We start from the raw sequence: 21893 nt of genomic DNA on the forward strand, positions 1-21893 counted from the left end.
CTGCTGACTCGTCCTATCTACCTAGGTGCTATACGCAGCATCAGCCTCGCCAATGTCAGACGAAAGGCGCGCTCGGCCTCGTACCGGGGGCAGTCTATAGTAAATTATTCTACAAGTTCATTATAGTTTATACTCCACAGTGTAGTAGAGTGTACCCGTGGAGAGGGCACTCTCAAAAGGAGCACCAACCACGCAAAGCCCTCACCCAGACAAGCTCCGTTCGCGAAGAGGCAGGCAAGTTGTCGGGTCGTACCTGTGCCTCCTTGCCTCACGAGCACATTAGGGAATATAGTCGGCGTCGGAGTCCGGAGAAGGGGCACCACCACGGTCCAGGGAGCCATCATCGTCGTCCTCGTCATCCTCATCGTACTCCTCCTCGTCCTCGAGGTCCTCCTCAACCCCCTGGCCCTCGCCAGACTTCGACTGGGTGCGCCTCGTACCCGTGCCCGGCTCCTGAGAGGCAGTGGCAGGAGCAGCAGCAGCAGCTTGAGCAGCCTCTCGCTGCTGCTGCGCCCTCATCTTCTCTCCCCTCTCCAGCTTCTTAAAGAGGTACGGGGAAAGGCCCTCCCTCTCCAGGTACTTCTCCTTCGTGAGGCCCTCCCTCCCCCATTTCGTGTGGGTGGCACTCCACCGAGACTTCGACATCCCAAGCTCGTTCCACGGCTTGTCCGCCACTCTCTTCGGGCGAGCTTTGTTGACAGGCCCTCCAGGTTGGGATGTGCCGGGCGCCTGGGCCGCCTGCCTCTCTGTGCCGGGACGCGTCGGTGTCGGACCCGTCTGAGGCGGGCCTGGCTGGGGCGGACGTGGAAGGATAGGCCTGTGTGAAGGCTGGCCAGCTGGGGCGCTCGAGGGCGGCACGTATTGTGAAGGAGGGACCAGGCGAAGAACCGGCTGAGAAGCTCCCGCGCGGCTGCCATGCGCGAAGGCGGGATTACTGTGGTGCGCCGCGGAGCTGCCCCTGTTTGCCGCGGAAGCCGTCCGGTATGCCGTCGGACCAAGACCTCGCTGCTCCAGCTGCGAGTCCTACTCAGCGAGCGTGGGCGGAGGCCGAAAGGTCGGTGCTCGCAATCCCCCGGCGGGGTTGCTTCCGAGCGCATGAGGCATGCCGGGGTTGTTCTGGAAGCCAGGAGGCGGAGGAGGCTGGAAGCCAGGAGGAGGGGCCAGCGGTCCACGCTGTGCCATCGCCGCAGCTGGATTCAGACCAGGCGGAAATGACGAGGGCCCGCCAGGTGCGTTAGAAACGTCCTGAAGACCAGGGGGCGGAGCGAGTATTCCACCACGCTGTCCCATCGGCCTCATTCCACGAGGCTGTCCCATCGTGCTAGATGGATTTACATTAGGCTGAGACGACGAGGAACCAACCGGTGCGTTGGAAACGTTCTGAAGACCAGGGGCCGGAGCCAGCATTCCACCACGCTGTCCCGTGGTCCTGTGTGGATTCACATCAGGCCGAGAGGAGAATGTGCCGGGTACATAGGGCACATGCCGGGGGCCAGGGGCCGGGGGGAGACCAGGCTGCGGAGCCAGTGCTCCTCCACGCCCTCCTGTCACCGCAGTTGGGCGCGTGCCGGACCGAGGTGTCGCGAATCCACTGGGCGCGTTGGAGATGCCCTGGGGGCCAGGACGCATAAATCCCTGCGGCTGAGGCTGGCGAGTAGATGGAGCATTGGTAGGATTCGGGCGCAAGAGACTGTGTCCCGTCGCCTGAGGACCACGGGTGGCAGGCGCGGCTGTGTTCTGAGGCTCGACTTTGACCTGAGGCGTATTCTGGGCTCCGCGTTGTGGCCTCGTGGTGTTTGGCTGTGCAAACCCCCTCCAGGCGGGAGTATCCGGTGGAGGGGTTTCAAACAGCCCAGGCTCAGACCTTGCATCGTTGCGAAGTCTGTCTAGCAGCTGTCCATAGCTTTGTCCCTGGCTCGGTACAGGTTGATTGTCTGGACGAGGAGCAATGGGCCGGGGAGCAATGGGTCGGGGAGTGTCTGGTGGAGGGGTTTCAAACAGCCCTGGCTCAGTCCTTGCATCGTTGCGGAGTCTGTCTAGCAACTGCCCATAGCCTTGTACCTGGCTTGGTACAGGTTGAGTGTCTGGGCGAGAGCCAGGTCCAGGTTGATTGTCTCGACGAGGAGCAACAGGACGCTGAGCATCTGGGGGAGGAGTTACGAACAGCCCTGGTTCAGTCCTTGCATCATTGCGCAGCCTGCTTAGAAGCTGCCCATAGTCTTGTGCCTGACTTGATGCAGGCTGAGGGATGGGACGTGGAGCAATTGGACGGAGAGCGCTTGAAGGAGCGCTCGCCGGTCCAGACGTCGCCGCAGTGGTAGATGTCAGCCTAGGCATACGGCTACGAGGAGGTGCAGAAGAAGGGGCCGAAGGATAAGCGGCGCGAGCTGAGGTGGCTGGGGTCCGAGGAGGACCACTAGGAGAAGCAGCAGGAGTAGCATGACGAGAATGACGAGGCCGATCAATCTCTCGTAGAGAGGTGCCTTCTCGGGGGGTGGCGAGGGATCCCTCCCCATCGTGGGATGCTCCCCTAGAGAGACTTAAGAAGGAATTATTAGCAGTGTGTTCTTACAGACCACCTATACATAGCAATTGTGGCAGGTACCGCGGGAGAAACTGACACATTAGGGTTGGTGGCCTGGTGCTGGCTGTTCTGATCCTGAGGTACGCCGCTGCCGTGTCCATCACTGGGTATTATGTCAGTATGCGTCCGGAAATTCACGTTGAAGTCTTACTATTTAGCAAATCAACTCACTTGGTAGGACCGTCGTTGGTTTGTGATGGACCACCTTGTCTCTGACCCAAGTCGGCAGAAGATGGATGAAAGCGAGCATTGTATCTGCAAAGGCCTTTTAGCAGTTGGATCGACAAGCGTTTGGTGATTCAAGGGTCTGGGATACTAAGATGTGCAATGGGGAGAGAAGAAAGAACATACCTGTTGGCATACGGACGTCGCCAGTCAGGACCACCTTGGCCCTTCTCCGGCCATATATTCCAGGGAGGGTCGTTTCCAGGAGGGCCGCTCATGCTGAATGCTGATGGTAGTTGTTTTGACAATGGGTGTTTGTGTTGTTTCGAAGGGTGTTGTGGAAGAAGGAAGCTGGCCCAGCAGGAAGGCTGGTCAGAGGGAGGGACTCGAGAAGGGAGTCGAGTGGATCCGGTCAATACAATCACGAATCTTCACTTGCATTGACGCGGGGTATGAATGGTTGGAATCCACTAATGAATTTCTGAATGGCGTCATTTGATATCGAGTTGTAAACAAATATGAATGGGCCTCTATCTACCAAAGCAGCTGTCCAAGCGTTGGTGGGTCCGTCTGCCTCCTCCAGGCAGGCTATTCCCCTTGTGAAGTGTAGACAGAAGGTCTACTTGTTAAGCTGTGTATAGACTTTTTTGCTTCATGGTAAGGGATGTATTTTCTTTCTACTTCAGTTCACATGATCAGGGTATTTCTTCTTTGTGCCAGAATCTGTTATCTGTAGTCCTTCTCAATCTGTTGTGCTTTCGTGATATACACTTATCGGTACCTTTCTGAAGTACCTGGGTAATTTGTGGTGCAGGCAGATGTGTACAGATTTGTTTCACCAAGTCTTACATGCCTGAGGTAAGGAATCCAAGCTCGGTCCTAAATTCAACCGACGGCAAGGCACAACTATTGATTCCCGACGTCCTGCCCGATGGATGTCCTGTCACAGAACCACATCACAGTCCAATACCAGGCGTCTTCTACAAGTACAAACTGCTGATCACCACAAAGTTCCAAATCTAATGCACCACAGAAAGTCAAGGAATATGGAAACCCGCAGCCTGCTAGTCCAGATGTCAGGTGCGCCTGGCTCCGGGAAAAGCACCTTGGCAAACTTGCTGGCGCAACACAGCTTCATCAACGGTGTGGTCATCAACCACGACCTGATCAAATCCTGCTTCCTCGACAACGGTATTACATTTCAGAAATCAGCCGAGCTCACGTATAACCTCCAATGGGTACTTGCCGGCGACTTGCTCAGGCAGGGACGGAACGTCATTGTGGACAGTACCTGCAACTATCAGGAGACACTCGACCAGGGCACTGCGCTTGCACGACAGCATGGTTACGATTACGCTTACATCGAATGCGTAATGTCCATAAACGACATTGGTCTGCTCGAAAAGAGACTAAGGGACAGGTTAGCCTTGAGGAGTCAGCGAACCAGCGTGAATGCTGAACCCGGGGATGTGGACGCCGCCCGCAGCAGCAGCGGTGGCAATGCACTCGCTCGCTACAAGACATGGATCGAAAGTCCTGTGCGACCAGACTCGGTCATTGCCGTTGACGCAACTGGAAGCCCTGTGGACTGCCTGAGTTCCGTGCTGAGTCAACTGGGGCTTTCGACAGAAGCACCGTCATCCAGTACCTCTATGGAAAGTCCCTCTGCAGGCTTCGCGTAGCCCTATTTCAACTACATAGGTCAGTTGGTTTCACTGAATTCCAACATAGATATGCAGCTCGCTGACGATTTGGTCCTACTGTGTGGTGGACATCTTGACTCCAGATCTAGATTCAAGTCATCTGAAAATCTGCTTCGGGAGGATAAAAATGCTTGCCCCCCCCCCCCGGCAATTCTCAGAGGTCTGTCCATCGGCGGTAACAACAAAACGCTGTCAACCGACGGAGCATATGTATTCACTACCAATATATCTGTTCCTAAGCTCCTTGTACAACAACGACACTATAATTCAACTGTGAGACAACTCAAGTGTATTGTTCCGAACTCTTCAAGGTGGATCAAGTTGGCCCATAAGCCTAATTTGAAAGCCGGAAAATCCAAGGATTCTAGAGTTCACTTGACGTCAGTGAGCGACTCCACAAGCTCCAATGTCTTGTGATCATCCAAAGCCACAGCATACCGCACAGCCATGGCTTGGACCTGTTCCTTCGGCTGCATGACATAAGGACACATGATCCATCCAACCCCTGCGAGAAAGCCTTTCCGGTACTCCTCAAGTAAGTCTTTCTGCGAGCTAGAGAAAGTTGGGCCACCGAAGGTGGCAAGCGCTTCCAGATAGTGATCCAGAATCTCCATCTCATGAGCCCTCCTATCCTCAATGGACAGCGCTCCGCCCATAAAGTACGCCACGTCGTGAAAGGCCGAGCCGATATGGATTATCTGCCAGTCGAGGAAGCGAGGCTGGTCTTGGACGAGGTACGTGTTCCCCGTGTGCGGGTCGCCGTGGACCATGCACTGGAACTTGGGGTTTCGCGATCGCCAGTGCTTCTTCAAGACAGCCGTCATGCGCTTCTGGTCCTTGAGATAGTCGTGGATACCCGATGGGCGGTCATCGGAGAGGACAACTGCCTCGTAGGTCTCCATCAGGGACAGGATGGCCTGGTCGTAATGGGCCGTCAGCCAGGGGTAGTCCTCTGCCCTGGCGTTCCACGTCCCGGCGTGCAGGGCCGCGAGCTGCTCGACGCCCGCCAACACCCGCGAGACGGGCCATGACTTGGCTGGGTCGCCGAACCGGCACCCCTGGGCGTTGAGGTCGTCCATGATGACGATCCCCTGGTCAACCCCGTTATGGCCGGCCCAGTGGGATCTGGGCAGGCTGATATGGGCGAGTTTGGGCGCGACTCGGTTGAAGAACTCGACCTCACGAAAGTAAACGTTGACGATCCAGGGATACAGGGCTTTGATCTTCGGGTCAAAGCCGCCCTTGATGCAGAGGAACTCCTTTCTGCTGGTATTGGAGGTATTGTTATCATCGTAGACAACTGTGACAAAGACTTTGCTGGCAGTCCCGTGAACGACCTTCGTCACTTCCACGGTACGCATTCGGTGCCCAAGCACATGAGTAAGCCAATTGGCGACGATATCCTCCGGCACAGCAGGAAGCATGGATTCGACAGTTTCTGCAGCTTCGTGTACAGGGTCAGAGGCCATTGTGCTGGAGGTCCTATGCTTGGACTCAACCTGATTGGGAGTTGCTGTTGATGGTTGCAAAGACTGTACATGCAATCATTAGCAGCAGATTCTTCACCAAGGCAGGCCCAGACGAACTTACCAGCTGACCGCGGACTCTATGGAAAGGCAATCCCAAATGTGGTGGGGTGTCTTGTCAAAGATCGAACGACGAAACATGTCAGCTGCTGATGTGAGACACTAGCTTCTATTGGTGGTTATCATCTCCGTAAAAGCCAAGGGCCAACACATCAAATGAGGCTAGGAGCAGTTCCTCAATCCACAGCAAAGCTTTATTGCATTCTCACGAAGCAGGTTGCAGGAGGCCGGTATCCTATGGGCCAAATTTCGGCGTAGAATAGAGCGGTGTGACCTTATGTTGTACAGCAGAATAAGTCTTGACACTCGTAACAATCTGTTTAAGCTCACCTATTATCATACCAATTCATCTCTGAAACTGAAGCCATGCCTGGGTTAACCAGTATCCTAAACCTCACTCTCTATGTTATGCCGTCTGTTGTGTGTTCGGAGATTGCCAAGCCTTTTCATTGGATGATTCCCTTCCTGGTGGATTGGTGGCAGCTATCTAACATGTCGACATGATGAATAAAGTATGCTCCACTTGCCTCTTATTTCTCACCCTATGATTCCTTTCTTTCACCCATCTAATACCTCATGAAGTCTCAATAATGGAACTTATCTTTGTATGTATTCGACATTGTGAAGAGCCTTGTCAAGTTTTTGGACAATCTCCGGAATGGCTAGTGCAAGCCAGAACAGACTATATCCCGGCGGAAAGCACCGCAAAGATAGCATTTGTAGTACCTGAGTGTATTACATAGCAGATAAGTTCAATCACGTGGACGCATGAGGACAAAGAGTCAAAATGCAACGCAAACATTGAATTCTCTCTTGCTGACTACCCAGCCCTTTCAGCTCTGGATATTCTTTGAGACCCCTTCCTCACCCACGTGAGACTGCCACGTTGAGCCGGCGGCAGCTACCAACTTGCACAGCCCAACAGCAAAGGCCCAGCCGCACGGTAAACTCTTCCCCAACATCGACCCGACTCACTCTCTCGGTGTGAATATCAGTTCAAGCTTCGGGCAAGCAACCGTGAAACCATCCACCATACCATCCACAAATGCCCCTCTCGTCTGGCCCGGAGCCAGCCCTACATTATACCGGCGCAGAATATTGCTCGTCACGCTGCGGATCTCCATATAGGCCAATTGTTTGCCAACACAGTTGTATGGACCTGTTAAAGGCATGTTAGCTACATGTAGGCACGAAAGGAAACGGTGTGGCGTAGTATTTGATTCGTAGGGTATGGAACACTTACCAATCGAGAAGGGCGAGTACACAGAAGAATTCCTAATCAGCTCAAGCTTCGAAGTCCATCGCTCGGGGATGAACTCATTAGGATGTTCGAAATTCCGCTCATCTGTTGGAACCATATTAGCTCGGGACCCCCTCGTTAACCCTCACCCACGGTTGGAACCCGTACCTCTGTGTAAAGTGTAAGTTGGAACCTGTACAATCGTGTCACCGGGAATGAACAAGTCCTCGCTGATCTCCAGGCCTTCGGGTGGCGTTATCCGCTGGCCGCCTGACGGAACGACCGGCATGATCCGTAATGCTTCGTCGATGCAGGCCTGCAGGTACTTGAGCCTCGACAAGGCGTTGGCGTCGGGCTCCGTGTTTTTCTGGAAGAAGGCGTCGAGCTCTTCCTGGAGTGCTTTCGCCACCTCGGGGCGCGTGGCCAGCTCCATGAAGAGGCATGAGAGCGCGGCAGCTACTGTGTCACTAGGGAGATGTGTTAGTTCGCACGAGCACCTGAGAATTGCCTGTGATGCACCTACCTTCCTGCGATGGTGATGGTCAGGCCATCAGCGTTGAGATTCAGCCTCTCACCCTCCGTCCGATGGGGCTTGGAGTCGTACTCGTCGATGATCCAGCTGAAAACATCAGGGGTATCCGGCGGGTTCTAATCAAGGGCGTTAGTATCGCGACGACCTCTCTCCTCCTACTTGGAAATGTGCTCACTAACCTCGATTCTCTTCTTCACCTGCTCCGCAACCCACGCCTTAAACCTCACATTCTCAGCGCCCACAAGCGGAAGGTTCCCAATGACCCGGAACGCCCACATCACGTGCCCAAACACCCCGAGCATGAACATGTAGCTGTGCAGGGTCCTCATGGCGTAGTGCACCTCGCCGCGGTCCAGCATCCCGAAGCTCTCACCCAGCGACAGGTCGCCCATGACGTCGAACGAGTAGAAGTTGAACCACAGCGAGGCGTCGAGCGGCTTTTGCTGGCCCTGGCCCTGTCCCTGTCCCACGTGGGAGTTGATGTGCGCGACGAGCTTGTCTGTGTAGTGCACAACGCGCGGCTCGTAGTTGCGTAGCGCCTTGGTGCTGAAGCCACGGTCCCAGACCTTCCGCCTCGCCGCGTGCCCGGCGGCGTCCCTGTCTGTCTGGATGGAGCTCTCCGGTGCGAGGACCTGGTACCACGGGCCCTTCAGGCACCTGGGGTTGAGGTGGACTGCGTGGAGGGCTTGTGGGTCGGCGATGGACAGCGTCGAAGGGCCTTGTTAGGTCATTGTTAGCATTACTTCTGCTCTCTGTCTTGTGATATACTGCTCACCTATCCTAACGACGTCGCCGTATTGTGCATGAAGATTGTCAAGCTCGGAATACTCCTGATGTCTCCTAAACGCCACTCCAGTGATGTAGAAGTTCGACACTCGTGCCAGGAGTGGACCAGGGAATCGGTTCAGGCGGTGGAAGCCGACCCGGTAGACGACCATGCTAAGATGCATGCCGACTAGCAAGCTCGCGACGAGGTAGCATGACCTCCAGAGTGCGGATGAGAAAGTCACCCCATGAAGGGATATCTGGCACAACGTAAGTGCCAATGGAGCTGCTGCTGCTGTGGTCAAGATCTTAAACACGTCAAGATCCCATTCCCCTTTTCTCAACGCGAGAATGTGAAGGGAGGCGCCGAGAAGGAGGAAAGTCGTGCCATCCGGTAGGTTGAACATGTTTGGCCACTGATGATTCTGTCCAGATTGAATATCTGATTCCTGTCTGGCAGTTTGTTTTCGACGGAGATTAAGAGGTTGCGGCCTTCCGATGATCTGACTTTCCTGGCTCGCAGACCCTCAGAGGGGCATCAAATAGCCCTCCCTACGCCCCCTGACCGTCGAAACTAGGTGAGGCGAGGTGAAGCGTGACAAAATCAAACAGCGTGGCCAACTTTAATACGAAAGGCACCTTTACGGGCCCGTATTAGCAATGATAAACTGGACGCTGTGCTCAGTGAGACCCCTGACGCAGTGCGACTATATCACTGCATGACATGCGCCTCGCGAGTGTGTATGCGGCCCAGAACCTGACCGAGACAAAGTAAAACGGGCGAGTGAGTGCGTTACTTACAGCTCAGACATGGCTCACTGGTTTTGGCTCCTCAGTCTCCTCTCCCCAGCAAAAAAGGGGCCCACTCCTAGTGGAATGGCTGCCAGCACGCCCGCCCAGGGTTTTAGTATACGATTGTGAATGCGGCGTGAGGATAGTTTCCGCTTTGGGCAAACCGTCCCGACGTTCACGTAGTACTGCAGAATGCAGGGGTAATTCATGGGGGCGTTCCAAACTGCCGTCTTACCAGATGAGATGTGGCCGCATGATGCAGCATGATGCTGACCGTACAAGAAGGGCGTTGGCAGGAGCAGAGATCCGGCCTAGTGCCGGTAGTCTATCGATCAGCGCGGGGTTGAGTCGACAATACGTCTGTGTTCAAGTCCGATTTGCGAGAATATCTGGTATGAATCTCGTATGCACCCGCTCAGTCACCACGACGCCTGTGCTGCCTCGCCCGTGTCCACGTGGTAGGGAAGCCAGAGGCCTCTCTCCTGTACATTGGTCACACCCTCTGCGGGAACACCCGAGTGGTATTGCTCGCTAATTATGCTCTCCTAGGTATTGTATTGCAAGGCCCTTACGCCCCAGTGCCTCGACACGCCCCCTGCCTGCCTTTCATCATCGTTCTCGTGACCCGCCCATATGCATACACTCATTACTAGCACAAGACTCCCTACCTCAAGCATCCCCTTCGAAAGCCGACCTTGGCCCTTCCAGCAACCCCCTCTCCATTGGGCCGTGGCCCGGAACACCAAAGTGGTGCCAACAGTTCGGCGCCTGCAGTATGTACCTCGCCATGGCCTCCCTAAACCTGCTCTTATACTCCTTTGGTGACGTAACCGTTGGCTTGTTCCTCCCACCACCTGCGAATCCGCGGTCCTTGATCCACGACTCGAGACGCTTGTCCCAGGTATATGTACGTATGCAGTCGATGATGCCAACGACCAGTTCCTTGCGAGACTCGTCGACTGCGATCATGAGCGAGTAGTCCATGACATTCTGTCTTGCCAGGAAGAGCGTATCGTTCCAGACCTATTGATATGTCAGTTTGATCACCATCCTCTCCCGGCCATGGGACGAGCGCAGCTCCGGGGTGCGAGGAAAAAACTTACAGAAGCCCTTAGAAGCTTCTTACTATGCTCCCTTGCGAAAAGCGGGCTCTCGTAGATGTACTCGACCATGTTCTCGTCCAACAGCACCTCGTTCTGCTCGCCAGTGGACTGTATCTTGCGGTTCCTCATAGATCCCTTGAGATCAAAGATTCGCGTTGGCGAGCGGTCATAGAACAGGTTCTCCATCACCAGCAGGTCCAGCTTGATCTCGGTGCCAGTAGCTGGGTTCTTGACAATAACTTGGAAGAAACCCAACATTTTGGCGATTACCGAAGGCAGGTCGTGAAAAAGAGCCTCTGCCATTATGTTGAAATAGGCTGGTGCGAAGCGCAGGAACGCAGAGGTCTCGATCGGCGACAGGGACTTCATCACCAGCCTGTCATCGAGGGTCTTCAGGAATACCGATTTCGTCTTTCCGCCTTTGGAGTCCCATTTAAGGCAACGCGACAGTGACTCGATGATGCGATCCGCGGCACCGCATTTTCGGCGCAGGGCGTCGAACTGCTCTGCGTAGAAGATCTTGCAGAGCATCTTTGCTGAGCCTTCCGTAAACTGATACTTCAGGTGTGTGCCCGTGGCGCGCAGCAGGCTCTTTTCTAGCTCCTCTTCACCCATGAACTCGTCACCAGGTTCTGATGGGTCGAGGGACTTCGTGTCGCTGAAAGCCTCCCCTTCGCTGTCCTTTTGCTCGCTCATCTTCCACTGCCTTTGAATGACTGCTAGCTTGGCCTTGTAATCCTCGGACCCCAAGGCAAAGGCGATGAGGGAGCTTGGCTCGTCTTCCCTCACGATCACGTCAGAATCGGTGAAAATGTGATCCGTGAAGTTCATGGGGTAATCAAGCTGGGGCCAGCCACTCGCAGAGCGTTCAGCCCAGAACGTGGTGAGCATCTTCATGAGACTGGTCTTTTGATGCTTTGGCAACTCAAGAGGTATCTCCTCGCTCGAGTCCAGCGAGTCTGCGATTTCTTGTACATCGGGCAAGATCTCCTCGAGAAGCGAGCATTTTTTTTTTTTTTTTTTTTTTTTTTTTTTTTTTTTTTTTTTTTTTTTTTTTTTTTTTTTTTTTTTTTTTTTTTTTTTTTTTTTTTTTTTTTTTTTTTTTTTTTTTTTTTTTTTTTTTTTTTTTTTTTTTTTTTTTTTTTTTTTTTTTTTTTTTTTTTTTTTTTTTTTTTTTTTTTTTTTTTTTTTTTTTCTTTTTTTTTTTTTTTTTTTTTTTTTTTTTTTTTTTTTTTTTTTTTTTTTTTTTTTTTTTTTTTTTTTTTTTTTTTTTTTTTTTTTTTTTTTTTTTTTTTTTTTTTTTTTTTTTTTTTTTTTTTTTTTTTTTTTTTTTTTTTTTTTTTTTTTTTTTTTTTTTTTTTTTTTTTTTTTTTTTTTTTTTTTTTCCTCGGCATCGCTACCGACGACGCCCTCGGCCTCGTCGTCAGACCCAGCCTGACTGGCTAATTTCTTCTCGTTGTCATGCTCAGTGCCAGTGCTGTCAGGCTGAGAAACGGGCTCGGTCGCCCCAGCCGTATCATTACCACCAACAGTCTCATCTGACGTCCTCTCCGACTCGGGCGCGGTTGTCGCGTCGTCTGGGTTGAATTCCGTCATCTTGGTATGGCTCTGTTGGCTGCCCTGCAAGTGATCATCATCCGAGGGCCCTGGCTCCAAGACAGCCTGGTCTACATCGTCGTAAACTTCTACTATCGCTTTCGCCGAAGTTCGCGGCAAGAACGCGCGAGAAGATTGGAGTTTGGCGGCTCTCTGCTTGCGATCCCGGATGCGCTCTCTCTCGAATTCACGGCTCAGCTGCTCGAAGTGTCGAGCAAGATTCGACACCTTGGTCTCCTTCCTCTTGTGAACGTACCGCGGGATCGAGGAACCTCCGGCTTTCTTAGTCTTGAGAGCCGCGAGCCCAAATCTATCCGAAAGCTTGGACTTGTCGCTCTTGGAGGACTCGGCGTTTGATATGCGCCGATTGTCCCCTCCTGTAGGCAGCTCAGCGCTCTTCGGCACGGTGACCTGAAGTGGCCTGCCAATTCCTGTCTGCGTCCTTGGGAGAACGCCTATTGGCTGAGAGATGGCACGAGTGATCGGAGGTGAGACCGTCAATCCCGCCCTACGGGATGGACCTCTCTCTGGAGCCTTCGGGACATCTTTGCCTTCTCTTCCACCATTGGCATCCGCCGCCACAGCTTCCCGTTGCTGGCGCCGTAGCTGTTCCACCTTCTCTGTGAGTGACAGCGAAGAATCGGGCCGCAAAGAAGTAGACCGCGAATGATTTCGGGAAGGTGCCTTGGAGTGCACTGGAGTCGGAATCTGAGTGACTGGTAGTACATCGGGAATGTCTAATGCTTCCGTCGACGGCAGAGAGTCCACCTTGATCTCGTCAACTTCCACCTGAGGCAACTGGGACTCTTGGACTGCTTGTTCCTGCTTGCTATCGCGGTCTCCGATCTCAGAGTTACCGTTCTGCTCGGCTGAATGGTCCTGCGTCGGTTCCTGATCCTTTGGAGGCAAAGGTTCGCTGGACGATACTGGAGCTGGATCATGAACATCTGGTTTTGGTGGCTCGATATCATCAGAATCCGCAGCCTTTTCCTCTCGCCCGCCTTCAACCTTATCCAAGAGCTCATCCGCTTTCGGCGAAGTCGCAGGCAAGTGCGGCTCGCTCTGGGTTTTTTCGTTGATTTCAATCACTGAATTCTGAGTCGTTGGCGGCGACGTCTTCTCGTCTGTGTCCGCCGAGGCAATACTGGTACCATCTGCAGAAACCGGCAGAGACTCTTTGGAGTCATTGTCAGAGAACATTTTCTTCAACTGGTTAATGGTTATCTGCCTGACGTCCTTGTCAGATAGGAAATCGGCCTCAAACTTGGCAAATGCAGAGTCCCACTCTGCAACCCTCTCGATCATTGTGCGGACAACGCGATTGAGTGGGATGACTTCGTAGTACGCCGAATTGATATATGTGGCTTGCAGTTCGCGAATCATCCTTGGCTGGTCCTCTGATGCTTTCTTAGTCAGTCTTTCGATTTCGGCCTTGCAAGTATCGGCCTTTTCGGGGAGGACGCTGTCAATCCGGATGCTCTTGAGCCTTGTTTTGACCGAGTTCATGAAGCGGTTCCACCGTTGCTCTTCCTTGGTAAAGATGTCGTTTTTCAGCCTCAGGTCGTTGTCAACTTTCCACGTCAGGCGAGTGCGTGGTACTATGATCTCAAGGAGGTCAATCGGGTCAAAGTGTACCCTCATAGACGTGTCGTGGTAGTTGAAGTAACGGATGTGTTCCTTCTGGTAGTCATGCGGGCATTCCAGATCTGGCCAACATTTGAGTCCTCGGCCCCAGAACGATAGCTCCAGGTACTTTCCGAATGAATACTTCCTCGCAGTGGGCGATAAAGAACCGAAACCCATGTCTCTCTTGCAAATCTTGCAATAGCTCCAGAGGTAGATGGGGTCATCTGGGTCTTCCCCATCTTGCAGGATCACCTCATCCTTTTTCAGCAAAGTAGGGTCGAACGGTAGAGGAGCGTTTTTCTCGATGAAGACAGTGATGTGTGCCTCATCGTGGACATAAGTACGGTGATGCTGAGCCATCTGACGGTCGCAGCCATTAGCATGGCAGATGGAGTCAGCACTTCCGCAGAGATCCTCGATGTATTGACCCAAAGTGCAATCTGGGTCCATATTGTCGGCAGGGTCATCATGGTAGAAGCCAAAGGCGATCAGTCCAGGCTCAGAGCAGGGAATTTTCGTCTCAGTGCAGATGACGGAATAAAGAACGACAATGTTCTGGTGTGAACAAGGGTCGAACAAGTCCAGAGCGCCTGCGATGAAGTTTTCCCACTGACGAGTCTGTGTCCTGTAGTTGTACAGGGCCTTGTCGTACTCAGCGTCGTGGACCGCGTGTAGGACTTCCATTATCTGTCGAGGAGCCTTCTGCCCGATTTTATGCACCATTTCTGGTTTGATGAGTTGGAACTTTTGTGGCTTGGCCTTCTCGTTCTCCCCCAGTTCCTCAACCATGTCTTGATCGCGCAGCCGCTTTAGATATACCAGCCGGCGCTCTTGCTCTCGTGCTTTGACAAGCAGATATGGCTGCGTAAATTTGACGAATGGCGAAGCAGATAGAATTTTGGTCTCATACTTCGCAACCATCTCACTGTAGAATTGTGGCGCTGGCACATCCTCAGGAATATGACTGTCGTGTGTTGAATGAGCAGAGTGCAGTGATAGCATACTTGGGGTCTTCTCAGGAGGTTGCGGTGGCATGGGATCAGGAGGCTGACTTTCCTCTGTCTTGGGGTCCGAGTCAGCTTGAGACTGCGTATTCTGTTCGCTGTCCACAGGTTGGTCGCCGTTTGTCGACAGAGTCCCCAGCACGCTTTTATTCTCAAAACTAGGCAGCGATCTGAGGCTTTGGCCAAGGCCATCTTTCGACGGTGTCGGTGCATTGTCTGGATCCGTACCCATGTACACGAAGTGGTCTCGCAGCAGCGCGGCCTCCAACTTCAAGTTGTAGACGACGTAGATCATAAACTCCGTGACGCTCTTCATTTTGTCGAGCACTTCTGTTGAGGCACCTCGAAGAGCGATGGTGCAGCCCAGTTCTTTCTTGCAGCCGGAAATAAAAATGTATGTCTTCTTCCGGCCCGGAAAGCTATTGTTCACGTAAGTCTTGACCTCAAATCCGCCGGCTTGACCGACTTGGGTAGGCAGAACCAGCATGTCCAAGGTCTCGATGATATCTGCCTTGGCACATCGCGAGACGGCTTCGATGACCGCAAGCTTGACATTGTATGCGACAGCTATACCAGCCTCCGAGAGATATTGTAGAGCAACTCCTGAGACAGACTTGTGTGCTAGCAGTACGTGAGGCCGGAGGTTAACAATGCGATTCACCACCATCCGCAGGAACTCCTTTTCCTGCTCGATGACAGGCTGCAAGCTCATGAAGTGCTGTTGCTGGTGTCTTTGGTACTCAATGGGGAAGGACACGAGTACGATGCGAGGATTGAGAATCCGCCTTGGCATGCTCTTCAAGGCAAGATTCTTGGTGAAAATGACCCCTGAGACATAGCTCGTGTCGCCGGGTTTCCCTCCTGGTATCCTTTTCAGCTTGACGTAGTGTCTGATGTCCATCAAGTCGCCGACTCGAGTGTCGGGGTCCACATCGTTTGAGCATCGAACAAGGATTGGTATCAGAGCCTTTTCCCAAGCAAGGGGGTTCTGAATACCATTGTCTTGAAGCAGCTGCCCGAAAAGCGTCTGAACATGCTGCAAGCTGGCTGCAGGTAGCTCATCGTCTTGCGTCGACTTCTTCCGAATGGTGTTGCTCCTCATGAGCGATGTTGGCTCGATGGGTGTGGTCGGGTCAAATATTGCAAGCGATTCGGTCGATGCCCCTGGGCCTTTAAATATGCCAGATCTCGGTCGAGGCGATCGAAGGTGGTGAGCTGTGTTACTTGTGGTGCTCATGTTCCTCCGCCGACCTTGCCTCCCATGATTTATTACGGTGACGCCAGCATTCCCATCATCTGGCGGTCCACGACTGGTGAAGCTCAGACCACTGATGCTCTTCTCACCTCGTGCCTTGTGCCTGCGGCCTGCGTTTAAGAATGGACCGAAATTTGACTTGTCAGGATCGAGGCTGGACGGAGTTATGTCACTGCTATTCATGGTGGCGAATATGCTCATCTGCTGCTCGTCGCCGCTTGATTCGTCAGACATGTACGGGGCAAGTTCGGGATCAATGATGTTGTCATCATGGAAAGCCGGAAGCTTAGGTTTTCTTTGCAGTTCCTCGTTGGCTGACTTGCGGAACGGCGCCGAGTCATCTTGTACTGGGGAGCCCTTCAGGCGATTCAATAGATTATGTTTTGAATGATGCCTCTTGTGGCCCGAAGATTGTGGCCTGCTCGCGGCTAAGGACCTCAGAGAGCGCGATGAGCTTGGCCGACTCAGTTGTGGAGCAGCGTCGATTTCGAGAATCGCAGAGCGCCTGTTTGCGGAATCACCTCCGGTTCTCCTCATAGCGGGGATGGCCATCATCGGAGCTGTCGCCATCCTGTTGTCATCATGATCCTCTGTCCTCTCCGATATACTCATGTTGTCGTCCATGTTCGCTTTCGCGAATGGTGCGGGCTTCAAAGGATTTGACCGAAAGATAGCAGGCAGATAGGAGTCGTTGTCCGAATCTGAACCGCTGTCATATCTGCTGTTTATAACATCCAGGCAAGTCTTGCAGACTCGCAAGTTGCCTGCAACGCCGAATCTTTGACCAGGTATAGTCGAAGTACACTTGGAGTCGAAAATGCAACCGCAGGTCCGACAGTGATGTTTTCGCCGAAAAGCCGAGAACGGCGCGCCGCACTGGAAACACTCTTTGGTCGTCTCGTCTGCCATCCAAAACTCCTTGCTGAGGACCTGCTTCCTCATCATCTCCAATCGGTTGCTGACACCACCAGGAGGCCCCTCGACAGCGGTCGTGCCTGGGATTTTGATGCCGCCGCCGTGAGACTGCTCTGGCCTTTCATTGTGACCAAAAGACTCGTGGTAAACAGACCCATGCGCTGACATGTTGATTGGGCTTGGTTCAGCGGTCCCTTCTATCGATGATGATCTGGAATGAATCTCGGCCGATGTCCTGGACCGACTTATCCGGTCTATCACGGCCGGCTTCTTAAGACTGTCTCTTGGTTGACGCGGACGGGGAATCTCAAGTCCACCAGCTGTCGAATTCGATTTGACATGGCTTAAGGAAGTATCGTCTGAGGCAGCATCGTGACTGAAAGAGCCGTCCCTCCGCTGACCCCTAGGGCTGGTGATCAAGTCTCCATGAGAGAGGTTCCTGGCATCTGATGGGTCATAGATACTCGAGCCCCTAGAGGCACTTGTGGTCTTCAGCTCAGGCATCTGGTTGATGGTCCGCCGGCCGGCCTCCTCGACACGGCTCGTGACTCCTCTCGTCACATCATTATCCTTGAAGGCGCTGACTGTTATTGGTGCCACGGCGGTCGCAGCAACCGAGGGGGCAGCACCCTTCACTATCTTGGGGAGGCTAGGTGCACTCTTTGCTGTGCTAACCGTAGCAATGGAAGATGCCTTGGACGACTGCGGTGGCTGGGAGGCGCCTTCAGCTGGCACCGGCGCATGTGAGGGTGTCGCACTTGGTGGGTGGTCTGAAAACTGGCTCGCATTGCCCTCGGCGCTGTTCAAGGACGCAAGAGATGCCTTGCCCTTCCTGGATAGACTTTCGTTGCGCTCTGTGACTTCCGGCTCTTGCAGGGCTGCCTTTCCACCCACACCAACGGCTTCTTTGAAGCGACTATAGAGCCCGCTGATACCCTGATGCACAAGGTCTCCAGGGGAGCCTTTGCCTTCTATGGGAGCGGAGGCGGGCGGCGGGGCGAAGTCGTTGAAGGTGGTTAAGACACCGGACTGGCTCGCAGAGGTATGTATCTTGTCAAGCGCCTGGGCCATCTGCTCCTTGTCTACCTGAGAAGTAGTCGAGACGGAGTTGAAAGAGTCGCGGCGAGGTTTCAGGTCGCTGAACGAAGAAGCGGTCGCGGGGGACAGAGGTGTCCTTGGAGGGTTTGTGGGATCCATATCGTCTTTTGCTCTCGCGACCAATGCAACAGTCGTCGACCTCTTGGAAAGGAGGAGCGGGTTCGGCCCACAGTGTCGAGGATGAGTGCCTCGCCAGGTGTCTTACGAAGGTCAAGGCAACCGAACGACGTGGAGGGTCGGCGAACAGATACTCATGGCTCAAGAGTCGAAGGTAAGTCGCCTTACGAGAGGCTAGATAGGTGGAGTAACTTGCTACCAGCCGCACATGCTACGTCAGTTCTAGAAGCTACATGCTTGAGCAGGTGGGAAGGCAGCGAGGGAGGAAGGCAGCTGGAAGTTATAATGGGCTCACATCAGGCCAATCACTGGGCAGGCGAGGGAGCACTGCGTGTAAGACTGCCGTTCCCGCACCTGTGCGTGATGTTTGTTTTGCGGACGAACTAGACTGGCCTGTTCACAGGTTCATGACATTTTCGTAAGCGAGCAGGCGCAGGTGCAGGGCCTCGAAGGTGACAAATGAATCCGGTCGGTATGTGAGGAGAGCGTGGGGGTGGTGGCGATGCCTGTGACACGGCCGTGTTGAGTTGGGTGAGAAGGACACAAGCGGAGGTTGCTTCTGTGTCTGACTTCCAAGGTTGCCTCATGAGGAGGGATGGAGGGCAGGTCGAGTCCAGTCAAGGTCGAGGAAGCTGTACTTGGGTGCTATCTGGGTAGGTACTCTAGTGGCCCATTGGGCTGACAGGTCGGGACGGCACCGTAAGCCTACCGCTAACATTCGCTCGCCGTTTATTCATGGTGCAACTGTAACGCGGGGCAAGGATCGGCATGAGGCTGCTGCGTCATTGGGGATTTTACTGGCAGGTATTGCTGGGCTCTCGACCTACCTGCTGGGTACGTGCGGTCCTCGAGTACTCCATGCAGTGTAAAATGCAGTACAACGCACAACCTTGCAAGCCAAGAAGCACATGACAGCGAGTGGAGGACCCGCTGGGGAAAGGCTGCAGGGGGGGCACGCATCACGGCCCTCCAGACGCGCCTCACTTTATCGAGTCGCGTTGCGTTGTCGTCCACCCCGTGTGATCGGCCAACCGTGGGTTCGGTCCTGACACGACATGCCGACGCTGCTGACGGCGGCACCCCAACGATTCGAGTGGATCGTCCACGACGCATCACAACAATGTCCACCGCCTTCCCTCAGGGTTTTGTCCAGGCAGACCGCCTGATTAGACGCCGTTATGTCCAGATCCCAAGGAAGCAGAAGGACCTGCTGGAGAGGCCTGACGCCTGGTCAGAGAACCTCAGCCATGGGCCCCGTGGCATGATCAATGTCCCTCCAGAGGTCCTCCAAGATGTCAAGGACTTCCATGCACGCAAGCATTCAAAGTTGGCACAACAACCAAACTTCTCCCGGCCCGCCTCTTCAGCTGGCTCAGTCGCACCGCCCAAGTCGAGCAGGTCGAAGCAACCGTTGTTCAGCCCCAGACTCGGCCAGGACGACCAAGCTGGCGATGATGAAGCCACGCAATTATCCTGGTCTCCCTCTCCATCTCGTTCTCCGCCAGGTGGTCGCCCGGTTCAACCTACCGAACAGCCGGGGCTGGCGTCACCGCCTAGAAATCAGCCGGCCTCCCAGTCAACTTTACTGAAGATGAAGACACCGCCTATAACCTTGGGCGTCGGTCCTCCAAGCAGCACCGCGCAGAGCGATGCATTGCCGTATGAGCCTCTCTCGATTCTGGGCGAGGAAACACACCCACCAGTCAATCGAGGTGCAAATCCAGTCGCAGCAACGCAGTCAATTCTGCCAGCGGCCACACCTCCATCTGCTCAGGGGGAAGTCATCCCAAGCACTTTCATGAATACAGGGCAAGTCGGTAGTGTGGCAGCACGCCCTTTCAACAAGCGGAGGCGTATAGAAGACGTAGAACTGTCAGACAAAGAGCATGACACAACGGTGGAAACAAGGCCGCCGCCCCAGTCCGGTTCGAAGCCACGATCCGTGGCGCCTCACAAAGACCGTGATACTTCAAGCGCCAGTGTCTCCACGCCTTCATTTCCTTCTCAGGCTGCTGTAGAGCAGCACCAGCATAGTGCTCTTCTGCAGACAGCGTCCGCGGTAGATTCCAACGAGCATAGCTCGTCTCATTATACACCAACATACGAAGGTCGGCCTCGCGGTACTTCGACACAGCAGAAAAACGTCCTTCGACAGACCGCATCCGGATCTTCCATGGCCCCGGCCCCGGCCCAGCCCCCGGCGGAACCAACTGGTTTGGACCTTGTCAAAGAATCCCAGCTCCACGTTGGAAATACCATCGGTCAACGCACGCCGTACGAGGAGTTCAAGGCGGCATACCCGGACTATGAAGAAAGCACCAGAGCCTTCATAAGGGCATGCCTAGCTGTTGAAAGGCTAGAGAGTGAACGGGCACTCCCGGAGTTTCTGTACGATGACTTTGTTCGAGTGCACTCAACAGTGTACATGGACTACTACGGAGAGGCACAGATCAGAAAATACAATGAGGTGCTCAAGGCCACGCAGTGGTATAATGAGAATGTCAAGGACATGGTCTACACCAAAAAGATCATCCGAAGAGACAATCTGTCTGAAGTCTTGAAGGCACATTCAACTGCAGTGCGTCAAATCAGGGAATCCATTCGAGCAGCAATCGAGGCTCCTCCGTCGACTGATGATGCCAATTCGAATCATGAGAGTGATGAAGACATGGCAGATGATGGCGAGCAGGTTCAAGGAGAGGAGTTGGGATCAGACGAGTCTGAGCCAGAGGATATTCCTGGAGCAAGGCTGTCGCCAGAATTCCACGTTCCCTCTCCGGGGCCAGCGGTAACCGCGAGACCCGCTATGGTTGAGAATGATGAATTGGGGGAGATAGGCGAGCCAGCTGGGCCATTACCCGCTCCTTCTCGAAAGACGCAGCATGCCGGAACAGCGGAGGAAGGTCATTTGGTTAAGTCGCCCCTAGACAACATAGCTGCACCCGAGGATTCCCACAGGTCCAGGGCTTCCCCTGAGCTCAGCTTTCACGAGCCGGAAGCAGTTCTGGACGGAGCCGCCCCTTTGAAAGAGGTCACCCAAGGGTTCGAGAGGACGCCTCCCGGCAGGAGATCCCCGAAGCCAGGCCAGAGTCGGCGCGACGCACCCACACCTGCTAATTCCACACCGAAGTCAGGAACTGGCCAGAGGAAGCTTCTGGCACCACTTCCATCTTCGACGCCATCAAGTGTCACGGGCAGTTTTAATAGGCCAGCCAAGGACAAAGCAATATCTCCCCCGACCCGAAACACGGCAAGGCAGAGCTCGCCAGCATTCAGGTCACAGGCCGAGTCTTCTGATGAAGAATCAGACTCATTTGATCCGCCCGTTGCGAAAGCAGTGATACCACCGTCGAGGGCAGCAGAAAGCGACGTGCCAGCATTCCTGACACAGGCTCAATCAGTATATGAGATACCGGGCACGCCCGACCGGCTGTCCGAAGAGCCCATGCCACCACCACCTCCGCAGTCCGTGGAAAGGACTCGTGCAGCACCCCAGCCTCGCAAGGCCCCAGGGCAGACGGGATCAACTGCGACGACAGCCACCGCTCTGAAGCCGGATGAAGCGGTTCAGAAGAAAGTGCCTGCCCGCGAGGGAGCTGCGTCCCGACTATCGATCAGCTCGAGCATGGGAGCTAGAAATAGCCCGGCACCATCGGACAGGTCCCGTGCCAGCGTGCCTTGGTTCAAGAAGCGGGTGGGCGAGACAGACGAGGAACGGAGCAAGAGGCTCAAGGAGCACATCAGGAAGAGGCTGTCGGGAAAGACGCCTCAGTCGACCCCAGCAAGCACAAAGTAGCTGATTATTGCAATGT

At 54.0% G+C, this 21893-nt stretch overlaps 7 protein-coding genes across 7 annotated transcripts; 2 read left to right on the plus strand and 5 right to left on the minus strand.

The window, feature by feature from the left end:
* Positions 1-279: 279 nt before the first annotated feature.
* INS49_002226 (uncharacterized protein) lies at positions 280-1182 on the minus strand (the record flags this gene model as incomplete). Its single annotated transcript, XM_043163040.1, has 2 exons — positions 280-958; positions 1028-1182. The coding sequence occupies 2 exons, from the start codon at positions 1180-1182 to the stop codon at positions 280-282; spliced, it is 834 nt and encodes a 277-aa protein (XP_043031546.1).
* Positions 1183-2036: 854 nt separating this feature from the next.
* Positions 2037-2834, minus strand: INS49_002227 (uncharacterized protein; the record flags this gene model as incomplete). Its single annotated transcript, XM_043163041.1, has 4 exons — positions 2037-2144; positions 2340-2530; positions 2622-2687; positions 2756-2834. The coding sequence occupies 4 exons, from the start codon at positions 2832-2834 to the stop codon at positions 2037-2039; spliced, it is 444 nt and encodes a 147-aa protein (XP_043031547.1).
* Positions 2835-3822: 988 nt separating this feature from the next.
* INS49_002228 (uncharacterized protein) lies at positions 3823-4431 on the plus strand (the record flags this gene model as incomplete). Its single annotated transcript, XM_043163042.1, has 1 exon — positions 3823-4431. The coding sequence occupies one exon, from the start codon at positions 3823-3825 to the stop codon at positions 4429-4431; it is 609 nt and encodes a 202-aa protein (XP_043031548.1).
* Positions 4432-4823: 392 nt separating this feature from the next.
* Positions 4824-5921, minus strand: INS49_002229 (uncharacterized protein; the record flags this gene model as incomplete). Its single annotated transcript, XM_043163043.1, has 1 exon — positions 4824-5921. The coding sequence occupies one exon, from the start codon at positions 5919-5921 to the stop codon at positions 4824-4826; it is 1098 nt and encodes a 365-aa protein (XP_043031549.1).
* A 1088-nt stretch (positions 5922-7009) lies between these two features.
* Positions 7010-8982, minus strand: INS49_002230 (uncharacterized protein; the record flags this gene model as incomplete). The annotated part of the gene is made up of 7 exons (XM_043163044.1): positions 7010-7014; positions 7075-7197; positions 7282-7383; positions 7447-7745; positions 7802-7926; positions 7990-8528; positions 8586-8982. The coding sequence occupies 7 exons, from the start codon at positions 8980-8982 to the stop codon at positions 7010-7012; spliced, it is 1590 nt and encodes a 529-aa protein (XP_043031550.1).
* Positions 8983-10036: 1054 nt separating this feature from the next.
* INS49_002231 (uncharacterized protein) lies at positions 10037-18063 on the minus strand (the record flags this gene model as incomplete). The annotated part of the gene is made up of 3 exons (XM_043163045.1): positions 10037-10390; positions 10471-11429; positions 11871-18063. The coding sequence occupies 3 exons, from the start codon at positions 18061-18063 to the stop codon at positions 10037-10039; spliced, it is 7506 nt and encodes a 2501-aa protein (XP_043031551.1).
* A 1138-nt stretch (positions 18064-19201) lies between these two features.
* Positions 19202-21877, plus strand: INS49_002232 (uncharacterized protein; the record flags this gene model as incomplete). Its single annotated transcript, XM_043163046.1, has 1 exon — positions 19202-21877. One exon carries the CDS (start codon positions 19202-19204, stop codon positions 21875-21877), a length of 2676 nt encoding a protein of 891 aa, XP_043031552.1.
* Positions 21878-21893: the final 16 nt, after the last annotated feature.

The sequence above is a fragment of the Diaporthe citri genome (assembly GCF_014595645.1).
Source record: "Diaporthe citri strain NFHF-8-4 chromosome Unknown scaffold_1, whole genome shotgun sequence".
Taxonomy (NCBI): domain Eukaryota; kingdom Fungi; phylum Ascomycota; class Sordariomycetes; order Diaporthales; family Diaporthaceae; genus Diaporthe; species Diaporthe citri.